Below are 22,056 nucleotides of genomic sequence, written 5' to 3' on the forward strand. Positions count from 1 at the left end.
ACTATTTTTAAACCTCAATGTAACTAATTACTGAGACGTGTGTTAAAATCTTCTACTATGAAGGTGGATTTGTCAATTTCTCCTTGCAGTTCTGTCAATTTTTGCCTTAAATATTTTGAGGCTATAGTATTAGATACAAAAATTTTTAGAACTGTACTGTCTTGCTGGTAAATCACCCCTTTTGTCAATATGGGGACTGTCTTTATCTATAACAATGCTTTCCTGGTAATGTTCCATTTCTAAAATTGGGTGGTGGATATACAAGAGTTCATATCATTATTATTCTTCAAAATGTATATATATGTACATTACATATATTCTAATTGCTTATTTTATAATCAAATTTCAGAAGAATGAAACAGAGTAGCTTTTTAATTTAAAAACTCTCTATAATCTGATCATATTTAAATAATTATTTTGATTCTTAAATATTAGCTTCTCATTCATATGTATTTTTATATAAATGCAGTAATCATTATACTCTATTTTAATTAAGTTGACCACATGGAATCTTCACTTAAAAAGAGATAAACTAAAGTGATTATGTGGTTCATATAAGGATCTACTTTGAGATTCCTTTGAATAACCACTTATGATTCCACTTTCAGCATTTCGCGAATATTTCTATTGAAAACATAAAACCAAATAATTTCCAAATCTTAATACTGAAAATGTTTTATATGTAAATGGTATTTGGTAAAACAGAATCTTTATTCATAAATCACAGTTTTCAAACATTAGTCCTTTTAAAACAAAAACAAAAACAACTGAAGACCAGAAAGCATTGACTGATAAATAATAGAGTCTGTTACTTAAAAAACACTCATAGGGAACCAACCTAACAAAAAGATCCCGAACAGCTTGTTCACTTGCTCCAATATATTTGCTGAGTAACTCTGGCCCCTATGAGATAAAATTAAATTAAATTAGAATTAAGATGAAATTATATTTTAAAACAATATATAATTTTTATTTATGATTAAATCTAATGCAGTCATGGAAAAATTTTAATTTGATTAAATAAATGCCTCTTAAACACATTTAAAAATTATGTGGCTAGAATAAATATCACACCAAAAGTTCTACACTTGGTCTTTCCTCTGTCTAGAACATCTGTCCCCAGATAGCCTCATGACCCATGGCTTCACTCTATTTAGATGGGACAAAACACCACATCCTTAGAAAGGCCTTACTTGACAAGCCCAGTGACCCTGCACCTCCTTATCCTGCTTGTTGTCCTATTAAATAGCCTCTACCACCATCTGGCAGTATATCATATATTGAATGTGTCTGCTTTTTGTCTCTCACCATTAGAATGTAAGTTCTAGAAAGGCAGTTTTGTTCACCACTGAATCTCTAGTGCCAATGCCGGCCACGTAGTTAGTACTGAATAATTATTTGTTTAGTAAAGTAATAAATGGTTTACAGGAAAATTTTCCATCTATCTCAAATCTTTGGAGACTCTAAAAAATATGTAATGAGATAAATTACTTTAATCAGCATCTTCAATTACTGAGACAGGTTTATTTGTACAGAAGTTGAAGAATATATAACAAACTTTACTACATATAACAAAATCAATCATGAGAATAGTCTTTTAAAAAACAACTGACTAGACCCTAAAATAGTCTCCAGTGAAAAATCATTACCTTGAAAAGACCAAACACTGATCAGGATATGTGACCAAAATAAAGAACATCTAATACACAGCCATCTACATATCTATTAATGTGCTAGTATTTAATTAGATTTCCTTAATACAATCAGAGAACTATAGAGGATAGAACAAGAAATAACTAAGGCAAAATAGTAGGGACAAGGCAACATACTTGGTCAGTGAAAGAGGCCTCTGTCTTTGATGCATGCCTCTTAGGATTGACCCTGGTCCACTCAAGAGAGAATTAGCTCTCTACCAAAACTGTCCATAGAGAACTGACCCCAAATTGTGATTTGAATATCTACTCGAGGGGTAAGATGTCCTCCCTAATGAAACAATCGAAAATATAACAATATTCACAAGCTTTAATCTTGAGATTATGTTTTTTGAAAAAACAGTGAAACCACATTCCAATGACAAGGAAAAAAGAGCATGGTCACAGTTACTCCAGAAAAAAAGAAGATAGGGAAAGTTAAATGTTACAGTGTTTCTCCATTATTGCCAGAGTACCCATGTAATCAGCTCACAGAAAATCATGTGATAAAAGAAGGGTACACATAACTCAATTGCAAATTACTAAACTGGCTTTCAGATTATAAATCAATTTTTAGCACGGTTACAATATACCTGAAATCTAATCACTCTTTGGTAAACTAATATTGCTGGATGCTGAAACTGTACAACTAAGATATCTGATCCCAGACTAGTGAACTATGAAGCATTACACATGGACTATGAGACATGCTAGCATGTACCTTCATTTCCACACTCACTCTCTTTCTGAAAATATTCAGACCTAGTGTGACACAAGCAAAGGTGAAACAGCCAACAAATTAGGAGAACCAAATGGATCACTGCTCATACTAGCTTTCCAAATATGAGACTAACCCATGATCAAGAAACATAAATGGTGTTGGCAAGGATGTGAAGAAAAAAGCACCCTCGTACACTGCTGGTGAGAACATAAAATAGTGCAATCATTGTGAGAAACAGTTTGGCGGTTCCTCAAAAAGTTACACACAGAATTACCATATTACCCAGCAATTACACTCCAAGGTATATATATTTAAGAGAAATGAAAACATGTCCACACAGAAATTTGTACACAATTTATAGCAGCATTATTCATAATAGCCAAGAAGTGGAAACAACCCAAATGTCTACCAATGATGAATAGATAAACAGTGGCATATCCATAAAAGGAATTATCATTCAGGCATAAAGATGACTAAAGTACATGCTACAACTTGGATGAGCCTTGAAAACATGCTAAGTGAAAGAAGCCAGATACAACATGTGACACATTTCAAGATTCCTTTTATATGACATGCCCAGAATAGGCAAATCCAGAGAGAGAAAGCAGATGAGTGGTTGCCAGGGGACAGAGGAAATAGGCAATGGCATGAAAAAGTTTTGAAACTAGAGGGGTGGTGGTTACACAGCATTGTGACTGCATTAAATGGCACTAAATTGTACACCTTAAAATAGTTAATATGTTACATAAATTTTACCTCAATAAAAAAAGAAAAAAAGAAAGATAAATGCAAAACATACCTTGACACTAATAAAATTCATTCCACTCTCTTGTGCAATTACTCCAGCTAGTAAGGTTTTTCCCGTTCCGGGAGGGCCATACAACAGTACTCCTGTTCTCTGACGTATGGGCAAGTTTGCAAATAATTCTGGGTACTGAAAAATACAAAAATAGACAAAGAGCTCAGATCTAAAATATATGACTAAGCAGCAGCCAAAGATAAATGTATAAAAAAGGTATTCGAATGGAGATAACTGCCACCTTTACTAATAGAGCAATGATAGAATATAAAATTACTCAAAATAATAAATAAATTAAAAGAAACTACTTTAGATTTTTCCCAGTTGGACCATGGAACACAGTCCACATAAAATGCAAGTAGCTGCATCAAATTTCTTTCCATTTTTTTTAACATTATAAAAGTACTACATAAAATAAAACCAATCTTTTAACAAGTATACTGCTTTCCACTTACATTGTTCATGGGCAGTTATGACCAGCTATGTATATTCAAAGAAAGAAAAATAATAGAATGGCTTGTTTAATGGTAACAGACAGTAAAATCTGCCATCTAGTTACATTAATTGAGGTCCTTATTCACCCATTTCTCTCTGCCTGGGTCCCTGATCTCATGCAATGATCATCATCTCTCAGGTTCCCGATTCAAACACACTACCCCCTAGACTCTACCTTCTGATCTGAAGAACAATGTACATTTGCCCCCATATGCTGCCATCTGCCTGGTCTATGCAGTCTGATCACTCTGTCTTTCCAAGTCTGACAGAGTCCGCAAATCTGGCTTAATCCATCAGTCCTGTGACCTAGATGACTTTCCACCTCCCAGTTACTCCTATCTATTTCTGTTCAAATCCCAGCTGACAGTTCATTTGCTTTAGTACAACCTGAATGAGTCAGGCAAAACATAAGAATTATGAAATTCACACCAAAATGTATTTAATGTAGATATCACCCCAGCTTTCTTTACAAGCTGCTTACGGGCAAGGAGTGTGTCAAATATTTTAAAAACCTGTTAGCGTACCAAAAATAGTGCAGGACATTTATTTGGTAACTAAGTAAATACTTGTTGAATCAAACTGAGAATAGGCAGGCCAACCGATAAAGCCAAAGCCAATGACTTGGTGGTTCTTCAGGGGTAAGTACTCGATTTTTTTAAGTACCTTGGCTGGTAACTGGATAGTATCCATAAGTATCTGCCGAACTTCATGTAATCCACCAATCTTATCCCAGCCCAGGTCCTGAGGTTTATGTAGGTTGACATTTCGCAGAGATGCAGGAATAAATCCTTGGAGAGCCTTTTGGAAGTCCAATGTTGTTAAAACTAATTCTGTTTAAAAATAAACAAAACTTCTTTTGGCAGTCATATTGCATATGAATTTTCAAAATATGCCATGAATCCAGCTGGCAATGCCAATTTTCTACTCAAATAACTATGTATTTGAATACTAAAGTGGAACATATTTAATTCTTGCCTTAATACAATTACATTCCTCCATCATGGAATGAAGATTCCAAACTTTGGTTTTAATGGTAAAACATACCTTCCCTGGTGGATATACTCTGATGGGAGAGACGAGAATGTATGGCTCGATCCACAAGCACTGTAAAATCTCTAGCCACAAACCCTTCTGTTTCTTTAGCTATATGCTGCAGGTCAAGATCAGTGAACTTGTTTATATCACAGTCCAGTTTATTTTTTATTACATTATGCAGAATTTCACATCTTTGTTCCTAAAGAAAAAACACAAATTTCTAATTTTGCTCAGCTGTAAATTTTAGTACATATATTTTGAGAACTATCAGGTTGGTGTAATCTACAGTGACAGAAAGCAGATTGGTGGTTGTCTGCAAATGGAGGGAGGGAGGGATGGACTGCAAAGGGCACTAAGAAACTTCTGGGAGTGATGGAAATGTTTGCTACTCTAATTGTGGTGATGGTGTCATGGTATATACACATGTTGAAAGTGATCAAATTATACATCTTAAATAATGAGTTCGTTTTCTTAAATCATATTGATAAATGATTGCTATTTCTTTCTCCAGTAAGAAAAGCCTTTTAAGTAAAATCTGGTTCCTTTAAGGGTGTTTTTTTGCTCCTATAAAACATTTCTAAAAACCTGTTCAATGACCAATACCACTCTCATTTTGTTATGCTTAACAGGTATATTTTATTCTTTTTTAAAAAATGTTATTGATTTTAGAGGAAGGAAGAGGGAGAGAGAAACATCAATCGGTTGCCTCCTGTATACACCGACTGGAGACTGAACCCACAACCTGGATATGTGCCCTGAGTGGGAATCGGACAGACGACCTTTTGGTGCACAGGATGATGCTCAACCTACCTAGACACACTGGCCAGCGCAATACTTTATTCTTCAGTAACAATTAATTAGCACAGGGTCTGAGTATTTAGGGTAGATGCTAGCTAAGAATTTTAAACAAGAAATTAAAATGTGCTTGCCAAGTCCCAGATGAGCCACTGCCATTAAAACCATCATGAACTTGAGTCCCCAAAGGGGACACTGTGCCATGTGCTTGTGAAATTGTGATTTATAATATGAAATATATATTTGGTCTTTGTCCCCATTTCTGGCACAGATTTCCTAAACCCCTTAGAATTTCCTAAGTGATGAGAGTGACAAAGGTGTCTTGACATTCACAACAAACCCCTTTCAATCACATCTGAGTTTATATTAATGAGGTGACTTTTGGAAAGCACTTAAGGATGGGGGCTTGTTGCCAGGGGAACCAACCATAAATAGAAATGAAACTTTCAGTCCCCCCCCACCCCCTGACACTTCCCAGGAGGGGGGAGGGGGCAGGAGGTTTAATCAACTGCCAATGGTCAATGATTTAATCAATCACACCAATGTAATGAAGTCTCCATAAAAACACAAAGGAGAGGGTTCACAGAGCTTCCAACTTGGAGAACCAGACACTACCATGTGCCAGGTACTGGGCCCCAAACTCCACAGGACAGAAGCTCTTTTATGAGGACATACTTTAACATCCTCTGTAATAAGTCAGTAGTCTAGTGAGTAAAATAGTTTCCTGAATTGTGTGAGTTGCTCTAGTAAATTAATCAAACCCAAGGAGGGGGTTCTGGGAACCTCTGATTTACCCAGTCAGAAGCACAGGTAACAACCTGGACTTGAGACTGGCATCTGAAGTGGAGGGCTGAGCCCTCAACCTGTGGGATCTGTTTCTCCAATGTCAGAATTGAGTTGAATTGTAGGTCTCCCAGCTGGTGTCCAAGAATTGCTTAGTGGTGTGAGGAAAAGGCCCACACATTGGAATTAGATGCTGGAATTGTAGTGGGTACAAAATATTAGTGCTGGTAAAAAAAGAAAATTAAAATTTTAAGACATGTATTTGCATTCTCACTGCTCTTACTCATTAAAAAAAATGCTTAAGAAAGGTAACTATGTGAGATGATGGATGTGTTAAGATGATTGTGGTAAATATTTCACAATGTATATCAAATCATCATGTTGTACACTTTAAATACATACAGTTTTGTCAAGCATACCTCAATAAAGCTGAAAAAATTCTAACTTCCATGATGTATTTACAGATTGAATCAATAAAAAATTGAAGCAGCTCAGAATTTTTAGGGTTTTTGTTTCTTTTTAAATGGAATAAAAAAGGAAAACGTTAGTTTTAAAAAAAGAGGAAATAATGTTTTCAAAAAGCCATTTCCTCAGAAAGTATATAGTAATATTTCAGACAGTTATACACGAAAATTGTTCCTAAGCATAATATGCACCAAATGTCACCTTTAAAACAGTCTTAAAGCCTGGCCGGGCGTGGCTCAGCGGTTGAGCATCGACCTAGGATCCAGGAGATCAGGATTCGGTTCCCGGTCAGGGCACATGCCCGGGGTTGCGGGCAGGTGACCAATGACTCTCTCATCATTGATGTTTCTATCTTGCTCCCCATCTCCTTTCCTCTCTCTGAAATCAATCAAGATATATTTAAATAAATAAATAAATAAATAAAAAATAAAATAGTCCTAAAAAATTTTTTTTCCTTGACCAGAGGAGAGAGAAAGAAAGGGAAAAGAGGAAAGGGAGGGAAGGGAGGGAAGGGAGGGGGGAGGGAGGAGGGATAGGGGGAGGGGGAGAAGGGAGGGGGGAGAAGGAGGGGGAGGGAGAAGGAGGGAGGGGAGGGGGAGAAGGAGGGGGAGGGAGAAGGAGGGAGGGGAGGGGGAGAAGGAGGGAGGGGAGGGGGAGAAGGAGGGAGGGGAGGGGGAGGAGAGAGGGGGAGGGGAGAGAAAGAAAGAAAAATCAATTTGTTGTTCTGTTTATTTATGCATTCACTGGTTGCTTCCTGCATGTGCCCCGACTGGGGATGAAACCTACAACCTTGGCATATTGGGATGATGCTCTAACCGAGCCAGGGCCTAAAATATTCTTAAGATCATTAACATAAGCATATGTTTAGAGCCATAAGTCATTAATAAAGTTGAAAAATAATTTACATAAAGGATATAGTTCAACAATCTTCCCAAGCGCTACGTTACCTGATCAGGAGGTTGAATGTGTCGGACACACTGAAATATGTGAACTCCCTGAGCAGAAACAAGTGAAGGGTGTAGAGAATGCTGAGACTGGCTTGTGGCAATCAGTGCAACCAAACTTCCCATGGACATAAACTCTTTCAAAACATTGTTCAAAGCTAGAATTAAGCAATACAGTGTAAAAGCTTAGGAAATATAAACAGAAATTTTCAATGATACATTCATTAAAAATAATAACCTAAAGTCTTGCTTTAAGGCAGAGTATGAATGGTAAGGCTCCTTCATACTTTTAAAAAATTAAATCTTCCATTCGTTCATTCCTAAAATTTTTGGCAGGCTCTAACTAATCTAATGGAGGAGGAATAGGAGGCACTATAAGCTCAGAAAAATGCCTGGTGAAGTTCCTTACTTGTGGATCTTATAAAGTAAATGAAAAGGAGTTTGTGAAATAAATATTATGGAAGGATGATACATTTCCATATTGTGTTCCGTTAATAAAGCAAAATACAGTCATTCCTATGACGTCCTGAACAATCTCTTTCTACCCCAGGTCTTGCAGGTTTGGTTGGTATGAGGTCAAAACTGAACCAGTCTTTGGTAATGTATATCTGAGTCCTGACTAGAAACTTGCAGCATTCCCTTAAACGCTACACTAACAAGTTTTGCAAATGCTATAGGATTCAAAATGTGAGACTAACACTAGTTTATAATAACCCATGCCACTGTGGTTGCATTTTGTACCTATTTTAGCTCTCCAGAACCTTGAGGCAGCTGAATGCTGCCTAGTCCTCCGGTACTGCCGTCCCCAGTCCTCTCCTTGGATTCTAAGCTCCAGTTGGGGGTTATTCCTTAACATACCATGATTCCTGCACCTCTGTGCCTTTGCCTGTGGAACATACTTCCTCTGGTTCTTCATTAGCATGAAGCTGCTTCATGCTAATTTCTACTCCTTCATCAAAACATATCTCAGTTATCAACTCTTCAAAGAAGCCTTCCCTGATAAGTCCTTACCACACCCCGCATCCTAATTTGGTGTATGTGCTCCTTTGGTACCCTGTAATACTCCAAGCAGAGCATATCCAACCACCTCCTATGTTGTGTCACCCTGGTCAAATGACCTATTCTCTGCATTTCTGTTTACCCACCTGTAAAACCAGGAGAATATTTGTGTGTAGAGTACAAGGCAATCCCTAGCCCCGTAGGGGCTCTCAATACATGGCAGCTGTCATTATTAGTATCAGTATTCTCAACTAAAATTGTCTGTTTACTTTTCTCTCTTCTCCTAGACTTTGAGAATGCAGACTGTGCACAAGTGTTAGACAAACATTTGTCAAATGAACAAAGCAAGAGTAAATCTATACAATTAAGCACTTTCTAAACAGTACAGGAGAATTAAAAGGCCCCAAAGCCTGATCATGAAGTTGCAGAATTTCCACACTGCTCTCATTCTACCGATTTTGCTAATACAGAAAACTACAGAATGCTATCAGAAGCTCAATACATAACGTGGCATATATAGTCTATTCTCTGAAAAGAGCAGATTTACCATTAAGATGAAAAACGCTGCCTGGTCAAAGAAAAGGACCTGAAGCCAGTGAGTGGATGCATTACATTACCATGTGCCAGCCGCTGGCTCTGCACCACCTCAGGACCGTGCTCGTGTTCCGGGGCGACAGGCAGGCCCGCAATGAGATCCAGGTCATCCAGCAGAACAACAGAAGGCTGCCTCCATGCTGCCTCTGAGAAAGCCACCTCTAGGGCTTTTTGTATGTTTTCAAGTCTTTTTCCTTAAGACAGAAGATATCAAGTGGTTTAATGTTATTTCATGGCTGGGAAAGTTCAGGTTGCCCTTTGGAAAGCATTAGAAAAGCTCAATATTGACTTAAGTATGAAAATTCGATCCATATTTTGTTAATACACCAATCATTAACATTTGTTAATCATTGACATGGTTTAATTAATACAGCATCAAAGGACTAAGTACTGAATTTTGTAAAACTGAAAAAAGGAATATGCTTCTATAATTTCTGAATGTATGTATTTATCTATACCTAGCATCATTCCATATGGAATTTCAGATGACTTACACAAAATAGTAAAAAAAGGCAGGTTGTGGGAAAATATGAACGAGAACAGGGAATCAAGATCCAGAAAAAAAATCAAACACAAAAATATTCCTAGAGTTGTTGTATTTGAAACATAAATTTGGCTTTAAAGTTCCTGGTGAATGACAAAGGTTTAATTTTCAAAGAACAGAAAACATACCAATTCATAAACCAATGTAAAGAGTTCCTGTAATTTAGCTGTAAAACAAAATTTTCACATGAGGCTTCAAACAGGGCTGGGAGATGGGCAAGCTCTCCAAACCACCTTTATAGCATATGGAGAAATGGGTTTCACGGGCCATTTCTTAGTTTCTTACCATATACTAGATAAAAAACCTGAAAGTAAAATGATGAGTTGAAACTATATGGTAGTGGCACCAAGGGAAAAAAAAGTAAAATCTTTCCAATCATTTTTTTAATTGAATAGATAATAATGTAAATGTTAAGGCTTTTAAAAGTACAGAAGTGCACTTGGTATACTGTAATTCTCCTTTTTACCGTCCACGTCCTCACTTTCCCTCCTAAGGCAACCATGCTGCCAGTTTCCCATAGCTATTCGGGGATAATTTATACCCTTTAGAGCATATTCTAAATAGTAACTTTCTCAGAGTGGCATTTCCAGGAATACAGTCAACAAAGAATTTTGGCTAGAAAAAAAAATTGGCCTCTATTTATATGGAAACTTTTAAAAATTTTATTAAATACATTAGAAAGCCAGCCAAAGATTTAAATTTCTAAGGAATTTAAAATTAGATATTTGTATTTATTAGACTAACAGCATTAAACAATAACCGTTCAGTCTTTCTACCTACTGAGGGATTCATGCAGAGTGCTCCCACATTCATACCTCGTAAAGCCTTACAGTCGACCATCTCCACGTGGGCATCCAATGTGTTGAATGCTTCCTTACAGATCGCCTTGGCTAGAGTTGACTTTCCACTCCCCTACAAAATAATCAACTCATAAGAACTCGCAATACATTCAGTCACAGAAGTGGTCCCTGTCACTGTGGCAACCACAAAGATTAAGCCTCATCAATCAAGTACATACTATATCATGTTATTTGACAATTATAGCTCAATAAAGCTGGGGGGGAAACCCACATCCCTGGAACTCTAGGATCACATTATGGTGAGAGACATTTAACATAAAGTAAACAAACAGGAAGAAGTGAAAATCTAGATTCACAAAGTTGTAAGAGTACAGCAGGAAAAGTGGGGAAAAACTACTTCCTTAGAACTCAAGTCTAGCAAAGAAAACACAAAATATTCTACAAAGAAACCAGGAGGTTCCAGCTTCCTAGCCTTAATAGCAGGATTCCAGTACTCTATAACCATACTAAAGATTAACAGAAGACAACACAATCTCAGAACTATAAACGCTATTAAAAAGGGCATTTCCCTACCCCAACTCCAGTCTCAATTCATACAAATACTAAAAATAATAAATAGCTTTGAAAAAAGTTAAGAAATAAGAGTATATACCAGTTTAGCTGCTGTGTGAGATATGCAGAGGTTACTAACACAGGGCTTTTCTTTTAAGCTTATAGGAGCTGGATGTAATGTATCATATGCTCATTATAGTGTCTACATGGCAAATAAACATCTAATTTGGTTTTTACAATTTGTTAGTTAAAACAATCACTAATACTTAAATCTTTTATCTTTAAAAACAGGTAACGCTTCATATTTGTTACTAGATGGGAATAATATGAACATTAAATAATTATTCTAGATCAATGAAACATTCCTACTTAATTTCAATTATTTTTAATTTTTTTAATCAATTATTTTTAATAGAAAAATATTACCCACTTCTCTATTATCTTAAATTAACTGTTACTTTAATTCAGTTTCTTGGTGACTTACAGTATAACTTGAGCACTAATTAGTGTACAAAGGAGCTGCAGAGACTATTAAGGTAGGTAGACCATTTACTTTTACATTAACTCTAGATTGTATAGGGTTTTGATCCAATATTCATTTTTTCAAGTAAAAGCTTATTTTTTCTTGATTATAAAATACTTTGCAAATAAAACCATAATAATTGTAAATACTTAGAGAATAAAGGTAAAAAATCTCCTATAATCCCACCACAAAGAAGTAACCTTTGTCAATTGTTTTGATGTATCATGCTTACAGACACCCTACATACATTTTATACAAATTTATAAAGATGGGATTACAGTATTTATTTGGGTTTACTTGCCCCAGCTGGTGTTGCTCAGTGGTTAGAGCATTGGCCCTAGCACTGAAGGGTCGGTCACAGGTTCGACTCCCGGTCAAGGGAAGGGCACGTACCTGGGTTTCAGGTTCAATCCTCAGCCCCGCTTGGGGTACATGTGGGAAGCACCCGATCGATGGGTGTTTCTCTCTCTCTCTTTCCTCCCATCCCTCTGTCCCTTACTCTCTCTCTAAAGAAATCAATGGAAAAAACTATCCTTGGGCGAGGATTAACAAAAAAAAAGAAAAAAAGAAAGGAAAAGGGCAGGGGGAGCATCACCTTATTTATCACCACTTTCCTAATATCCACCAGCAGGCACTAAAAATATTAGTGAATGAATGGATGATTTCCATATCTCGTTTCAATAACCCTAGATAACAGGTGATCAAAGCTCAGAGGGGAATTAGAAGTTATTGATGAAAATGAGCACATTTTAACCCCATACCTTTCCTCCTGTGAATAAAAGGGCTCCGTTCCTAAGTCCTGCCATAAGAGACATCAGCTGCCGAGACAAAGGGCGTCCCAGGAGGCTGTGAGTGATGTGCTCCATGGAGGACACAGCTAAGGAACTCACTCCTCTGCAAAACATGCAAATAGTTGTATGACAAAACACTGAAGCAGAATAAAATCTAGCCATAAAAAATTAGGATACTTTCCTTCCCAGGCTAGTTAATGATTTTTAAAAGAGTAAAATCTTAGAAAACTCTTCCTTAGTTCAAAGTAAACTGAATTAATAACAAATCTGAATCACAGCTTTAAAACAAGTTTTTTACTTTCACACATGTGCAATAACTACATTTTGTCCAAATAGGACTCCTTAAGGAATCTGTCTTAACATATACAAACATGCCCCTCAAAATGATTTTCAGTTTGGTAATCAACATAATCATAAACGGGTGCTTTTGAAATGTTAGGACACTTGAAGATTCATTTCCTCTTAAAAATCGCCTTTGAAATCCAGCTTCGATCTGTAGATTACATAAGCATGAACTTCAACCTACTTCCTGCTTCTGACTGCCAATTACTTCTGCTAATATCAGGAAGAGATTTTACTTTATACATGAATATTATGCTATATTTAAACATTGTTACATTATGGTTTAATTCTTTTAATAAAACATTTACAGGCTATGCTATTATAGGAAATCAAATCGCTACTATTACCTTTACTAAAAGCCTCTGTGAAGAATTCTAAGAGGTAATGTTTACATGCGATCTCATATTGTATAAGAGATTTAAAAAATTAAGAGGTTCTTTCAGATTTGATTGTCTAAAAGTTGAGGAAAACACAAATAATCCTGATCGATACATTAATAAGATATTGAAGGAATAACTTAATTTGAAATATTTTTAAACATTGAACTAATGTTTTTAGATTTAACTTTTAAAATAAACTTATCAGCTCTAAGAATTATTGTTTTATTCAAGCACCTATGATCCAGGTCATATCTAGTAGCTTTCTTCTCACAAGTCAAATCTCAAAGTAAAATTTCTAATAAACTTCAGACTTTGTTATCTAAGAAGACAAGGCAAATTATTAAGCTAGGTATGAAAACATAAATAATCCTTAAAAAAAATCTACGAATGCATTAGTAAGATTATTCAATGACATTAACATCTACTTTAATATTTACACATAAAAACCCTGCCAGAGATAATGTTGAACATGTCTCTACACATGCTAGTTTGGCCATAACTTCTTACCCCAAGCAGTTCAGCTTTAAAAAAGGAAGAATAAAGTCAATTTCCTCACTGTTTTCTTCTTTTAGCATAGGATCTAGAAGGACCTATAGTAGCAAGGAAAAATCAGTTTTACATTTCAAAGTTTTATCTTTTGCTTGTTTTTCTTGTGTCCCAGAAAATGAATTGATGATTGTTACACCAGGAGAAAAGATAGAGTGTGCATGCAAAGATCATTACTTAAAATAGCCTTGACAATAATAATTAACTCATCCAAGGAACACAAATATTTATGGTCCACAAGCAGTAAAGAATGTTCTCTCCTTAATGCATTTTATAGATCTATCTTTATTTGCAATTTTGATTTGTGTCATACATTCTTTTCACAATTCTTACATTTATATAGTCTCTGAATGGTATTCCTTCAATTAAATTTTACAAGTAGAGAAACAGCGTCTAGTTCCAAACCACTGAAGTTCTAAATGACCGGAGCATCTTCAACTTTACAATTAAGAGTAAATATCCTAACTAAAACATAATAGTCTAAAATGAAAACTTTAAAAATACTTCTGGAAGAAAAGTGATATAATAATATTTGTAAAGAGTTGAGAATTTAAGAATTGACAAAATAATATGGGTTGTGCAGCAAAACTGCAAGTAAAAATCTGAATTTTAAAACTCAAACCACTGAAGCTAAGTTTTCCTTTGTTTCAATACAGAAGGAATTTTAAATCATGATCCATTTGGCAGTTAACACAATCAACTCTATTCCTGAGACTTAACATTGATTTTAAATTTAGGAAAAATCAACAATTTGTTTAGATAAGTGAAAGAGATTGTGAAATAAAATATTTTAAATCAAGTTATTCCTTATTCTTATCATTTGAGTTTCTAATATACTTTAAGATGCAAGGTGTTACAGGTAAGTCCATATTATCTCATTGAACAGTCAATAGGATGTAGTTACTTGTATTGTGATCTTCTGCAGCAGATTGGGACTCAACAGAAAAATATTTTTTTCTTTTTCTTTTTCCCAAGAATGAACTATATTCAGAGAAAACTCCTTCAACCCTATTGAAAAGAAATAAATGTATAGTACTGAAACTGAGATTTAAAATTTAAGATTTTAAATATCAAATTTATCTAAATTTAAATAAAGACATTCTTTGGTATGTAAAATCTGTTTATCACTGTTATATTTCCTATTCACACGCGTCACAAGTTGGAAAAACAATGAAAAATTTTATGACTTCTTCAACAGAAAAAATATCAAAATAACAAATAAAATTTACACACCATCTTTAATTTCCAGCTTAATATATTCTTCCTCTGATATTATCAAAGGAAGTGTGGTCGAAGTAGACTGTTGTAGCCACGAAGAGAACACAGTTTTTATGTTTTCTTCACTTATGTCTTTAGGCTGCCAAAAAAAAATGAAAGAACAGGAATAAATTATACTAATAGCTGACTCTAACCATAACATCCTTATTTTAACACCTTACCTTGCTAATAAAATATAAGCCTTTCCAAACAAAATGAGGGCGTTCACGTTTTATAGGCACAGGTTTAGGATATAACATTGCAGTCAGTGTAATGAATACAACGTAACCTAAAGAAACATTTAAAAAGTGGCAAAGTTTTAAGGTTATTCTCTATGCCCAGCTGTACACATGCCATAATGTGACTCACTGGGTAACCATTCCAACCCTTCTCCCTTGCCCCTCTCTACTACAGAGGTGGGAAAGCAAACTCTTAGCTTGGATTCCTAGCTTGGGGCATGGCGGGAGGGGGAGTGCGTGTGCACGTGGCTGGACTCTGGCCAGTGGTGCATAACCAGAAAACCTTGGGGAGGGCTTCTCTTCCTAACTAAATGGTAGAGAATCCTAGGAAGGAAAAGGCTTTTGCCTTGTGCCTTTCCATTCTGCTGCCTGGAATGCAGACAATGATGGCTGCTAGGACAGCAAATACCTTGCTTCTAAGAGGAGGAAGGTCACAGGCTAAGGATGGCAGAAGAGAAAGACCAAAAGAGCCTAGATCCTTGATGATATGGTTTAACTACCTAGAGCTCCTCAAACTTCTCTGTACCTGACAAAAATAAACTCGTTACATGCTCAAGTCACTTTTCCCCCTTCTTTTCTATTAAGCAGGCTGGGGTGCTGATATACTCAATCAATAGAGTGTTAATAAATTGTTCAAAAGGTATGAAGAAATTCTGAGAAAAACACTGCTAATGTTAAGGCTTTTAAATTAAAGTTACTATGTTTTTAAAACCTATTTGAAATTAAAAAAAGGAAACACAAAAACTCATATAGGAAAGATGACTAATATCAGCCTAGGAAAATAAAACCTCTTTCTACCATTTCCAACTGGTATATTTATTATTTCTCTTCATTCAAAGTCAAGCATTCATCTGCTGATTAAGAGCAGTTCAAAACTTGACCACTACCAAAAGCAGTCTAAATTAAGAAAAGATATCACTTTCCCATTTTTAAGTATCACAGAAATAGTTACTTCTTTGGATATTATTGGGCAATGGGATTAAAGACCTAAACAAAGTCATAAAAGTGAGGTTTATTTAAAATCAAGAGTTTTAGAATCAGAAAGTAACTCACAATTTCTCCAGAATCAAACATCTTTATGTCCCAAGTGATATAATCATAGCCCAGAAAGACCTGCTAAGGTCATATAGCTTCCACTAAAATATGCAACTTAGGACAGGAAAGGAGTTCTGTAGTAATACTCCATCACTGAGACAAAAATAAAATCTCATAACCAGTAGCTAATAATTTTCACACATAAGAGACCTAACTTTTGAAAAACATCAAGGTCAATAACAAAAAAGTTAAAACAAAACTACAGATCACTGTGTACTGCTGAGCCAATGTGTGAAATGCTCAGTTACATACTGTTATGGAAACGGCATTTATTCTGTGTTCTTCTCTAGTCATATAATATAAGCTATCTTATCTGGGGTTTCATCAACTAGAAAGTTCTGTTAAATTGGCTCTTCCATGACATAATGACCATCATGATCCTGAGGAACCAAAAGTACCATCTGAATGATCAGAGAAGGAATTTTTTAAACACACAGTACAGTAATTTTCCTGCATTATAATTCTCTGAAAACTGGTAAGCCAGACTGGTACAGATGACAGTACTCTACTGAAAAGATTTCATAATTAAGTTCAACACCTCATTTCCCGACCACACCAGTTTCTAAAGAATTAACAGAGTAGAAGAGTAGAAAAGTAAAACAGTCCAGCACTCTTTTAGGCTGCAATATTAATACTAAAACAACATGGGAGGAAATTTTTTAAATTACATAAATGTGGCAAAAATATCAACTTTTAAAAAGCCAAAACTGATCATATTTGTATTGGCACAATACATATAATAAGCATATTAGTTTATTAAGACTTCTTGGTTTCTCAGAAAGTTACATACAGAATTACTAATTCAATTCAATTCCTAGGTATATACCAAAAGAACTGAAAGTGAGGACTTAAAACAGATACTTGTAACCAACATTCACAGCAGCAATATTCACAACAGCCAAAAAGGTGGTAACAACCCAAATGTCAACCAAAAGATTTATGGATAAACCAAACATGGTATATATATGAATGGAATATTATTCAGTCATAAAAAGGGATGAAGTTCTGATACATGCTACAACATGGATGAGCCTTGAAGATGTGTAAGTAAAATAAGCCAGACACGAAGGAAAAATATTATATGATTCCATTTATATGACATATCTAAAATAAGCAAATTCACAGAGACTACAGATTAGAGGTTACCAGGATCCAGGGGATGTGAGGGTAGAGAGCTACTAAATGAGTTCAGATTTTCTGTTGGGTTGATGGAAAAGTTTTGGAAAGAGCGATGATGGTTGCACAACATTATGAATGGAATTAATGCCACTGAATTGTACACCTAAAAATGGTTAAAATAGCATTTTTATGTTACACATATTTTACTACAATAAAGGAAAAAAAGAGACTTCTTTGCCCTTCTAGCAAAAAGGAGTACTGTATAATTATTACTTAGCTAAAGCAACTAGAATTTTACAACACATGTGAAACAATTGTGACACAACATGTAAATGTGAACCTACTAAGTTTTCTCTAGGTTGTAATTTTAGAGATCTTGGAATTTTAGGAGTAATTTTCACTGGAGTTATTCTGACTACTGCATGCATTTCTATATTTAGTCTCTTTCTCAGGTCATCTGGAATCTGAAATTTAAAAATAAACAAAAATATAATTATGTTCAACGCTTGATTAAAAACTATTCCACAGCACATTCATATTAACTTCTATGAATTCAGATGAAACTGTTACCATGATTCACAGTTTAAACGGCCATTGACATCATAGCGTTTTGTTCCCCTACCAGAATGTGACCAACTTGAGCTACCAAGTCAAGCCTGTCTGAGTGCCTGAGGGCACCACTGCCACTCCCCGCGGCCATGGCTCCCAACATTTAAAGTAGTGTGGGAAGTGTGGACTCCTCCCTGCCATCCTATGTGGTCCCCAAGACTTGATCATCACTTCTTCACCCCGTCCTCACCACACAATTTCAAGGAAGTGAAACAGTATTCACACCTAACGCAGAACCATTGATAAAGGAGATAAGTCATAACAAGTCCATAGACAATGCAGTGGTATCTCCTAAACTGAGTTTAGAGCCAACAGGAAATAATGAGGCAATGGTCTGGAACTTTAGAAAATGATGTAGGCCAAAGAGATTAAAACTTCATAAGTTGCCTCCGTAAAGGTCATAGGTTAAACTGGAAGAGTAAAAGAAATGTACAGAGGAAACCCCTATCCCGTCCCACTTTTCTTCACTATTTTAACAATTTCTTCCTTTTCATCATGAAGTTTCACTTCACAGTGGTTCAAAATTAAGTACAAGTAAAGGGGGCTGGTGACTCCTTTCACAAAGGTGTAGCATTTATATTTGAGGATGGAATAAGAGGGTGGAACACCAGTTGCTCTGCTAACTCTTCTTCCAATTACACACAAGTTAAAGAGCTGATACCAGCAAGGTAAGCAGCTTCTGGGTACATGCCAATCCAGACACCGTCAAAGGCAGCTGTCGGCCTCTCCCTGCGCTGGGCATTTCCCCCAATACATAACAAATTCTTTCTTTACTTTCAAGAACTTGGAAACAAACTTGCAGGCATTACAGATGTGAGGCTTTGTAGGGCACCCCGAGGTAAGCATGAACTCGAGTCGCCCTGCCTGGGTTCGACTCCCAGTTCTACTTACTAGCTATTTAATCCCTGACAAGTAATTTTGACCTCTCTGGGCCTGTAACTAAGATTTTACTGTCCAAGTTTACTTAGGCAGAAAATACACAATCTTTACCCAAATAAGGACTTTACCCTGCAACCAGAAATGTGTCCCTGCAGGGACTTCAGATACAATTTCTTATTATACTGGTTTTCAATTTATATATAAAATATTATTCTAATTCGTAATTTCAGGACATTCAAACAACATAAAATTATTTCCTCCCTAATTATAAATTTTATACTAACCCAGACTTTCCCAAGATGGAGAGTGTCTACATTTTTGGTGTATTTTAGGGAGTTCTTCAATTCCTCAAGTCCATTCCAGACTACCTTTAGCACAAAAGCCTTACCAGCTTCTGGACTATGGTCTGGGTTAATTTGTTTTTGATCTAATGGTTCTGACATCTGCTTCTCTTTTTCAGATGATGGGATATTTTGCTTTGTTTTACTTTGCTGTTGCTTTGGAGAAAGCAGTTGAACTAGCTTTCCATAGGTCACAGTAAAGCTGGGCTCCACATCAAAATATTCCTGGTCCCATGGAAATACATGAATGGTAGAGTGTTTGTGAAACACAGAAGTTGCTGATGCGTTGCATATACTGGGAGGCTGAGATTTGCATACTCTGAAAATATTGTCTAGAGGAACAACTTTTGATTGCATATTTTTGAATGCATTGATTTCAGTTATACCCCAGGATGTTTCTTGTTTCTTCTCAGACCCAAAAGAAAAAATGCTTCCTATCCTAGACCACAAGCTTGGTACTGATGGTGAGTCAACTGTATCCTCTGAATCTGTTTCATTAGACCAAGTGACTCCTATAGTGTTTGACTGAAGTTGCTTGGTTTGGAGTTCTTTTGTCAATCCTTTTTGGTCTCTTTCATAATTATGAAATGTTCCATGTGCATTATCTGCTTTTGAAAATACATTCTCTTTGGCTTGACGGGTCTTTGGCTGAATGAGAAGTCTGGTGTCAGTCTCCAACCTTCCAAAAGTAGCAGTTGGTATTAGTGCAACTGTGTAGAAAATAAAGTTTATTAGTGCATGTTCGTCTCTGCTTTGGACTCAATGCTGTGTCATACAGGATAATGGCAAATATTACAATGGCACCTACCAATCTGGATAAATATGTAAGTCTGTTGATCAACCCAAACAGGAAAAATGGCTTTTGGAAAAACTATTCGAATTTGATCTAGAAGATGCTGTTCAAGGGAAACAGCATGCAGTTCCTAGAACCAACAACAAAAAGATTAGCTCATTTTACATTTTGTCCATCCCATATCTAGCAGGAAAATCTCAAGTCATTCTTATAACTAAAATAAAATCAGAATATATGATGAAGCTCAGAGAAGAGAAATCTAAAGACACTGACAGTTTGAAGTAGTTTGATCTTAAACTAGAATAGTTCTCATTTTACTTTCTTTACCAGTATTTCCCAATCATCTGCTGAGAGGGGTTCCACCTCAACTTGTTGACATGATACCACATGGGAACACGGCTTGAGAAACACCTGGAAAAAATTAAAAATGTAAAACTACTTTTAAAAGACTTGTATGTATCCCTGAAAAATAAGTTCTCTCTTTAGGTATGTAATTGTGTGTGCGCGTGCAGTCCTCCATTTGACAAATATTAATACTTTAGGCCTTGATATACTCAGCATTTCAGGAGAAATTATTTCATAATAAATTATTTCATAATAAATTATTGCAAAAAGGAAAATATATCCTAGCACAACACATTTAAAAAAATAAGCCCTAGCCAGTTTGGCTCAGTGGTTAGAGCATCAGCCCACAGACTGAAGGGTCCCGGGTTCGATTCCAGCCAAGGGCATGTACCTCAGTTGCAGGCTCCATGCTCAGCCCCAGTTGGGGCGAGTGTGGGAGGCAACCAATTGATGCCTCTCTCTCACATTGATGTTTCTGTTTCTCTCTCTCTCTCTCTCCCCCTTCTACTCTCACTGAAAAGCAATGGAAAAACTATCCTCAGGTGAGGATTAAAAATAAATAAATAAATAATAATAATAAAAAAACCCGCTTTAATGCAAAAAACAACATCATCAAGTCGTGGCTTGATCCAGTATATAAATACCATTATTTCTAGAAGTTTCACAACTGTTAGTTATATAACTAACTTGAAGCTACGCTGCTTCTATTATAGAAAACTAAAAAACACACTGAAATAGAGATCACAGCCAATTATTTAGATTTAGAGGTATAATGATCTACAGCTAAAAGTAAAGTAAAACAAACACCCCCTCATTCCAGTATAGAGATATATATATTAAATGCTAGTGTGTCGCAAGAAGCTGAAATCTACCATCTTACCTTCTTTCTTCTGTAGGCATTTCTAGAAATTGGAAGACTAAAATTCCAAGCCATCAAGTATTAAATGCTCTAGGTGACCAGCCCTCCCTTGCCTGCTTTTGTGGAATGGAGCAGACTTTCCTCAAGTGCCTCATCTGACTCCCCCGAGAATTTCTCCTCAGTACCTCCAGTAAGCCCTGTTTGAAAGGAGTGACTCTGAGGAAGAACAAAGCAGCTCCTGCCCACTAAGAATAGAGTCCTGGGCAAACCAGTCTATTTCCTGTTCCTATCAATGATTCTTCAGGAGACAGTGCTTTAGTGGCATTGCTATAATATAGGGGGATCTACCAAAATCAGGTAAAAGTTCACTTTGGAGCAAATGGGAGTTATAAACAAGCAGGACTATTCAGCGTGCTGATGAGACATCAAGATCAGGAATAGGAAACTGATGTTCTCCACAGGGGAGTGGCACATACTCAAAGAGAACTAACTTGCTATGAAATCCGGGGCAAAATATTCCATCTCCCTAGGTTTGTAGAGCAAGGCAACAAAGTTAGTGATTTCTAAGGTCACTCTGGTACTAAAGTTTTAAGAGTCTAGTAAATATTTAGGGTAAGCAAAGGACTAGTGCTAGGCCTATTGATTTCTCATCAGGGGTCTATTCTCATCAAAAAACATATGTGGTCTAAACAAGTTAAAAAAATATGAAATTCTTGTGTAC

At 36.1% G+C, this 22,056-nt stretch overlaps 1 protein-coding gene across 3 annotated transcripts in view; it reads right to left on the reverse strand.

Moving 5' to 3' along the window:
• PEX1 (peroxisomal biogenesis factor 1) overlaps window positions 1–22,056 on the reverse strand; it is a 42,411-nt gene that overhangs the window by 12,893 nt on the left and 7,462 nt on the right. For all 3 annotated transcript variants that reach the window (XR_015715182.1, XM_087821154.1, XM_087821155.1), the window contains exons 3-17: window positions 20,459–20,542; window positions 20,147–20,261; window positions 19,282–20,048; window positions 17,854–17,973; window positions 15,033–15,156; window positions 14,704–14,807; window positions 13,761–13,843; window positions 12,502–12,634; window positions 10,681–10,777; window positions 9,345–9,515; window positions 7,732–7,886; window positions 4,751–4,940; window positions 4,370–4,536; window positions 3,212–3,346; window positions 839–903 (exon numbers count right to left, since the gene is read on the reverse strand). Coding sequence is in view for 2 of the 3 variants with exons in the window: in XM_087821154.1 (XP_087677280.1) it covers window positions 839–903; window positions 3,212–3,346; window positions 4,370–4,536; window positions 4,751–4,940; window positions 7,732–7,886; window positions 9,345–9,515; window positions 10,681–10,777; window positions 12,502–12,634; window positions 13,761–13,843; window positions 14,704–14,807; window positions 15,033–15,156; window positions 17,854–17,973; window positions 19,282–20,048; window positions 20,147–20,261; window positions 20,459–20,542 (2,510 nt within the window). In the remaining variant the exon portion in view is untranslated. The remainder of the gene's footprint in view (window positions 1–838; window positions 904–3,211; window positions 3,347–4,369; window positions 4,537–4,750; window positions 4,941–7,731; window positions 7,887–9,344; window positions 9,516–10,680; window positions 10,778–12,501; window positions 12,635–13,760; window positions 13,844–14,703; window positions 14,808–15,032; window positions 15,157–17,853; window positions 17,974–19,281; window positions 20,049–20,146; window positions 20,262–20,458; window positions 20,543–22,056) is intronic.

The sequence above is a fragment of the Miniopterus natalensis genome, chromosome 10, assembly GCF_054644295.1.
Source record: "Miniopterus natalensis isolate mMinNat1 chromosome 10, mMinNat1.hap1, whole genome shotgun sequence".
NCBI classification, from domain to species: Eukaryota; Metazoa; Chordata; class Mammalia; order Chiroptera; family Miniopteridae; genus Miniopterus; species Miniopterus natalensis.